General features: G+C 41.8%; 1 protein-coding gene across 1 annotated transcript; it reads left to right on the forward strand.

Annotated features, from left to right (window-relative positions):
* Window positions 1–4,634: 4,634 nt before the first annotated feature.
* LOC306786178 (DNA primase large subunit-like) lies at window positions 4,635–6,033 on the forward strand. Its single transcript, XM_079280865.1, has 2 exons — window positions 4,635–4,694; window positions 5,773–6,033. The coding sequence occupies exons 1-2, from the start codon at window positions 4,647–4,649 to the stop codon at window positions 5,998–6,000; spliced, it is 276 nt and encodes a 91-aa protein (XP_079136991.1). The 5' UTR covers window positions 4,635–4,646; the 3' UTR covers window positions 6,001–6,033.
* The last annotated feature ends 712 nt before the right edge of the window (window positions 6,034–6,745 follow it).

Raw genomic sequence — 6,745 nt, forward strand, 5'->3', positions numbered from 1 at the left:
GGGCCGAAAGCCTTGGCGAACAGATGGGACTTGAGGGCCCTTTTGAAGGCGTCCAGAGTGGAGATGTTGCGGATCACCGCAGGGAGAGAGTTCCAGAGGGTGGGGGCTGCCACACTGAAAGCTCTGTCCCCGAAGGTTCGCAGTTTGGTGCGGGTGGTGGCAAGCAGGCCAGAGTCTGAAGACCGCAGGTTCCGGGGAGGGGCATGTGGGCAGAGGAGGTCCGATAGGTACTGGGGGGCATGGGCATGGAGGGACTTGTAGTTGAGGAGGAGGATCTTGTATGAGATGCGGGACTTGACCGGGAGCCAGTGGAGGTTGATGAGGGTGGGGGTGATGTGCTGCCAGGGCTTTGTGTGCGTGAGAACCCTGGCGGCAGAGTTTTGTACATACTGGAGCCTGTCCAGGGTTTTGTTGGGTACCCCGAACAGGACACCATTGCAGTAGTCCAAGCGGGAGGTGATAAACGCATGAACCAGGGTTTCAGCAACAGACTCCGAGAGTGACGGTCGGAGTCTGGCAATGTTCCGGAGATGGAAAAAGGCAGTTTTGGTGACGGACTTGATGTGGGACTTGAAGGAAAGGGTGGAGTCCAGGATGACACCCAGGTTGCGGACTTCAGGAGATGGGGAGATGGAGCAGCCGTCATATATGTGTATATATATATATATATATATGTATATATATATGTGTATATGTGTATATATATATATAGATCTATATAGATCTATATATATATATATATATATATAGTTCTATATATATATATATATACACAGCAAAATTGGTAGTGTTAATTGGTGTTCATTTTCCAGTGTCAAATATTTTGACAACCTGGGTTTTGTGTATCGGCCAATACCGAGTACCGATCTGATACCAGTGTTATTAATTAACTGTATGCTTCACTGTGTGGAAGTTCCTATGATCATTATTTTATGTCGAAGGCAAAATCAGGCTTGACTTAAACATTGCTTTCCTAACTTTAAAAAACAAAATTTGACGAATAAATACCTGGATAAAAATGTACTGAATTGTTATTTTTCAGTGTGGGTTTAGCACAAAGGCAGTAAAACTGCCTGTGCCAAAGCACACTGTATATAATCCAAAGTGTCTCCCTCTCACTCGTGCACAGTTGTGAGAGTGTGCTTCGGTGCGATAGCTCGATGTTTGGATTGCGTCCTCATATTTTCTTGTATGGATATTGTGTAACCCCACCAAAAGTTTCATCCCAAAATCGCCGCTGTTTGCCAGTATAGTATTGAGCACTCACCATTGACTCCATTGTACATTTCTTTTCACAGCATGATGTTTGTCTTTGTGCTCTTCCTAATATCATTTCACCCGGGGGACCACGGTTTGATTTGTTGTTCAAAGTGCCTCACCAGAAGCAGCTCTGGATAATTTGGGGATTTGTGCGCATTTTGTTTTCCTGCTTACATTTAGGGATCAGATAACATCCCACAACGCACACTTGTACATCTCGCCCCCCAGCTTTATACAAACGAGAGCAATTTATTTGATAAATGTCTCGTTCTTCATTTCAGATCTCATAAAACGTTGTGCAGTCATGGTGGAGTATTAACTTTTCAGCGGGAGGAAGAGCAGATTATTTCGGGTCTTTCGTGGATTCTTGTCAAATTAGCGCAGACAGACTTTATCCTCACTGCGGCGGAGTCCCTGGGACGGGGACACATTTTCTTTTCAATGTGCTAAAATTGTTGAGTAGATCTGCAGCACAGCCTCCTGATGGAGGTTAAACTAGTAACAATAGAAGTAACAACGGCTTGATGTTGTACTTGTTGCCTAGATTTTTGTGTGAAAGAAGTACATATAATTGGGTCTAAAGTGTCATCACTTGAAACAAAAGCTAATTTCAGGTGTAAATATGAAGGTGACCAAAGGCATCAAAGTGAAGATGTGAATGTTAGGCGTTTCATATTTAGAAAGTTAATCATCGTCATATATTTAAGTTTCCTCCTGGCGTTTTGAGGAATAAGCGTAAAAGTGCAAACAACCGAAACACTGACCAAACTTTAAACAACTATCCAGAATGAAAATGTTAACTACACTCCCAAGATTCAAGTCATTCTGTTTTATTTCTGTCAAAAGCGAGTGTATTTAAAGATAATGGCAGAGGGGCTGGCATTCAGCTCCTTTCTTCTCCAGATTCACACAAATGTCACCCACGAGTCCCATTGGGGTGCATTAAACACACTTGGATGTTTACTTTGCTGCCAAAGGAAGCAGGGCAGAAACTATTTACCGAGAAAAACAACAACAGCCTGGGGATTGTGTTTGGAATAGTTGTGTGAAAATGAACAATTTGGCTCCGTCTGATGCAGTACATGACCAATCAGATAAGTCTTTTTCACTTTTACTATTTCACTTTGCTGAGCACTCGTATGACTCACTAGAAATTGTGACATTTGTAAACCAAATTGGCAGATTACTGTGCAAAGGTGGAGCTGAGAGTGGAACAACGATATTGTTGCAAGACCAAAGTATAGTTTCTCTTTATTTCTCTTTCTTTCCACGATTAAGAACCGTGATTACCGTTTATATGTAATTTCCTCTTTATAATTACATGAAACCAAAGCAACATGATGGCATTTCATTTCGTCACGAACTCCTGAAGTCCATCACTTCAAAGCTTCTAGATGCATTAAGAAAGTGAACACGGTGGTTGGTGCTGCACTTACTTTCTTTCATTAATTATCTGACTAACACACCATAATTGTCCTCTAAATGCATGGCCTGTTGGTGTGTAAAATGTTAACTGTTGCACACGAGCTCTGTACGTAGAGAAGAAGTTCACTGTGAAGAGTGTGTCGCATGAGTCCCGATAGGAAGTCTGAAGGGAGTTCTGGTTTGGAACAACCTGGACAGACGATGGTGTGACGGTTTGCAGAGGTCTGGCACTTTAAAGTTTATGAATACACTTTACTCGTGTTTGCTTTTTGAGAGATCATGTAACTTTTTTTCCCAGCTATTAAATCAGTGACTCGCATAGTTTGACTGTAACCTAGTTAGTTGTCTCTCAACTAAAAGGTCAGGCCCCCTCCAATAATGCTGAGATGGGCAAAGAAGTGAGAACACAAACACCTGGAATGTGTTTCCATTTCTGTCTTTCTTTAGCCACATTGGATAATGTTGTCTTTGGGCCTGGGACAGTTAGTTTCATGAAATGGGAAATATTTTATAACGAGTAACTATAGCTGTCAAATAGATCCAGAGGAAGAACATGTTCAACACTTCCTTCTGGGATGCGTTTTAGACGTATACGGTAGTTTCAAATGAAGATACTCTAATAAAATACCTTTTTTAAGTGAGGTAGGAGTAGATACTGCTACGGTGTATTTGGGAGGTCCTTTTCTATTGAAAACACACTGTTCATGTTGTATCAAAGTGCTCTGCAGGATAAGGGTCAAAAGCAATTAAAATGGAAAGAATATCCATAATTCAGCTATCTGGAGTGTGACGACACCTGTACAGCAGGTTCTCTCTAATCGTTCTATATTTCATTGAGGAAAACAGTCAGAAGTGACGTGATGTACGACCGTGTCTCTTTTCACCCCAACCTTGTGCCTCTTGCGCTCTCATCCCCACTAATCTGTCTCCTTTCCTCGCTCTCTTCCTCTCTAGTTTGACAAAGCATATGCCTACAGCGTGCGCCACATGTTTGGCAAAGAAGGCAAGCGAACAGACTACACCCCCTACAGTTGCATGAAGGTGATTTTATCAAACCCACCCAGCCAAGGCGACCATCATGGTGAGTTGATGACTGTCGGAAGACGCCATTACCCGTGTGATGAGCCACTCAGCCGCCATTATCAGGCTTTTTACTTCAAGTGCTTTGCCTGGAAACTGACACAACTGATAGTGGAGATTGCATGTGAGGCTCTAAATGCTGGTATTTTTAATGACGGACTATTTCCAATCACAACACAGCTGGTGTTTACTCGTTTTAACGTGTGTTTTGTGTGCATCTTTTGCTAAATGTTCCTGGAATTCCAGTGAACAAAATAATAAAAAACTGCATCATTTTGGCATAAAGTAAGAAGTGCTCATCACTGATCTAAAACCAGCCCCGGTGATGAGCGTGCTTGTAGCAGTATCACGCTGCAGGCAGCCTTCAGGGATATAGGGAATAATGAAAGAATGAAACAGCCAAAACCAGGTTCCACAGAGTCTCTCTCGCGCTCGCTCGCTCTCTCTTTTTTTTTTGCTGAGTGCTGGAGACCTTTGGATTGATATTTTAGCAGGTGAGTTACCCTGAATATGCCGTCGCCAACACTCCAGTGCTTTTAGTGTAGTACCAGATTGTGAGAGGTCTTATGTGAAGCAGCCACGGCCTGAGCTTCAACATATCTGCGCACATCATCTCTTTTCAGCTTTGCAGAGCTTAAGAAAACCAGAAAGTAAAAAAAATATGAATCAGGGCATTAATATTTAAAGTAGCCCAAATAAGCCTGTGATCTGTTTTCTCTGCGTTTGCAAAGATCTCGTGACATCATCGTGTGTAAATGTACTGTGTCGGTATCTACGGTTTAACAGTTTAGGGAAAGAACATAGTCCCATATAAGCCAGTTTCTTCATTCTTTCTACCGTCTACCTTTTTTTTGTCTCAGATCCTGGAGCTGGTTAAAGGGATGCACTTTCAGCTGGCGTGCCAGAAGTACTTTGAGCTGACGCACAACGTAAGTGCAGATTTAATTAGAAGCCGGGTGTAACTGGGGCTACCTTTTGTCAGAGACGGGGGTTTGGTCCTCAGGAGAGACCCAGAACTGTCATCACCTCCATCATCAGCTGGCTGTCATAGCCACTTAATTTTCACAGGTTTATTATAGCGTTTAGATCTTTTTAGGCCCCCATGGACACTTGTTTAATTTAATCTGTTTTAGTTTGGATGCTTGAGTCATCATCCCTTTCAGTCACACTCAAGCGCCTCATTTTTAGAGAAGCAGCGATTGAAAGAAGGAACCACGGTCTGAAACTCAAAGCATTCTTACTTGTGACTTTAAATGCAAGACATGTTTCAGATGTTGGGTTGTTTCCTATAAATTCACATTCAAACACACCCATTCACCTGGAACGCCATTGTGTAAACTACTGCGACTCTGCTGAACATTTTACAAGATCAACTTCAAAAACTACAAACTGTCTAATACACTATGATGGATGGATGTATGTATGTATGATATTTAAGTACAAGTTTATATGTGTATTGATCAACAACCCTTTAGGCCCAATGCAGATACATTATAATATTTTTCTAGGAAGTAGTAAAACTCCTCCATAATTGCCATTAAAACACATCACAACTATTTTTAGAAAATGATTTTCTTCACTCTAATTGTTCAACAATTAATTTAAAACATTGACTCTCAGTTCATGGTTTTTAAAACATCAATCACAATTGGCCAGTTGTTTTACAAATGGTGTAAAATGTCCCAGGAAGAGCATTTGAGAGAGCTTGAGCGTGTTGATGGATTCATAGGTTTTTACTCCTCATGAGTGATTTTGACATTCTACATCCTGAAAGGGCTTTTCATCTTTTCACTCAATTAGAACGCTAATTTGGCCATGAAAGCCTGCTGTCCTCATCATTGTTAATAAATTCCACATCGTCTCCAATGAAGCAGATGTTACACGACCATCTCATAGCAGATGAGATAACATTGATTCAATCAATCAACCAATCAATATGCCACCAACCTGCCTCTTGTGACGTCTATTCTCCTTCCTCCCCTGTGTTTTCTTTACTTCCTTGAGCAGATTGAGGAAGCCAATTTCTCGCTCAATCACCCCAACCAGTACTTTATAGAGAGTCAGAAAGCTTTGGGAGGAGGCAAGGACGTCAAGCGAGAGACGGACACTCCTCATAAGTCGCAGGAAAATCCTTCCGCCAAAGGATCCGGTGCCACCGGAGAGTCGGCAGCAAACACCTCGCAGGGTTTGGCTGAGATGACGGAGGAACTGGACTCCTACTTCCAAGATGCCTGATTTTTCTTTTTGTGTTTTTATCTGTTTTTTTTCCTATAAGGACTGGAGGTTAGGTGTGGTACATCATCTAACTTTAGCTGTACATGACATGTTAAGAATTCAAGTTGCATATCGCTCATTTGTCATTTCTCCATATTCTGCACATAGCAGACTTTAAGTTGACCTCGACTGGACCTAATAAAACTTCAACATCAGACCAAAGCAGAGCTTTCTGTCTTCCGTTTATTCCGTTATGTCGGTGACATGGCGTCATTAATGTTTCTGTTGAAGCTCACTGTTAAAAGTTATCTGCCTCATAGTGCACAATGCAGTTTATTCAAAGCATACATGGTCCGCAGATATTTCCTCCTCGAACTTCTGTTTGCAATCATTTGTGAACATGTTTGCACCAGTGTGGCAACATGGGCTGCTCTTTAGGAGGTCTCCACTCTTACGATCTGTTATCTTTAGATCCAATTAGATGCACTGAACATGCAGCCCTGAATTACATGAATACAAATGTGTGAATGAAAACCTTTCTGTAATTTAATGATTGTGCATTTTAAATCAAATTTTTATGTCTGAGGGTTTTGGAGGTAAAAAAAAGAGAGAGAAAAATTGCAGCACTTACGCACATTTGTTCTGCAGGCGTTTGTTAGACTTCATCACGCTTGTAACGGCGGAGCACTAGAGCTGCACACATAAAATGCAGGCATGGAGCTCGACACAGAGGATGTATCCAGTATAATAAGGCAACTCGATAACT

Source organism: Melanostigma gelatinosum (genome assembly GCF_949748355.1).
Source record: "Melanostigma gelatinosum genome assembly, chromosome: 12".
NCBI lineage: Eukaryota > Metazoa > Chordata > Actinopteri > Perciformes > Zoarcidae > Melanostigma > Melanostigma gelatinosum.

Excerpts from the sequence above, each read along its gene's own strand:
- LOC306786178 (XM_079280865.1), top strand. The coding sequence starts at position 4,647 with ATGCACTTTCAGCTGGCGTGCCAGAAGTACTTTGAGCTGACGCACAAC. Across the intron at positions 4,695-5,772 it reads ACTTTGAGCTGACGCACAAC|ATTGAGGAAGCCAATTTCTC; the intron begins GTAAGTGCAGAT and ends TTCCTTGAGCAG.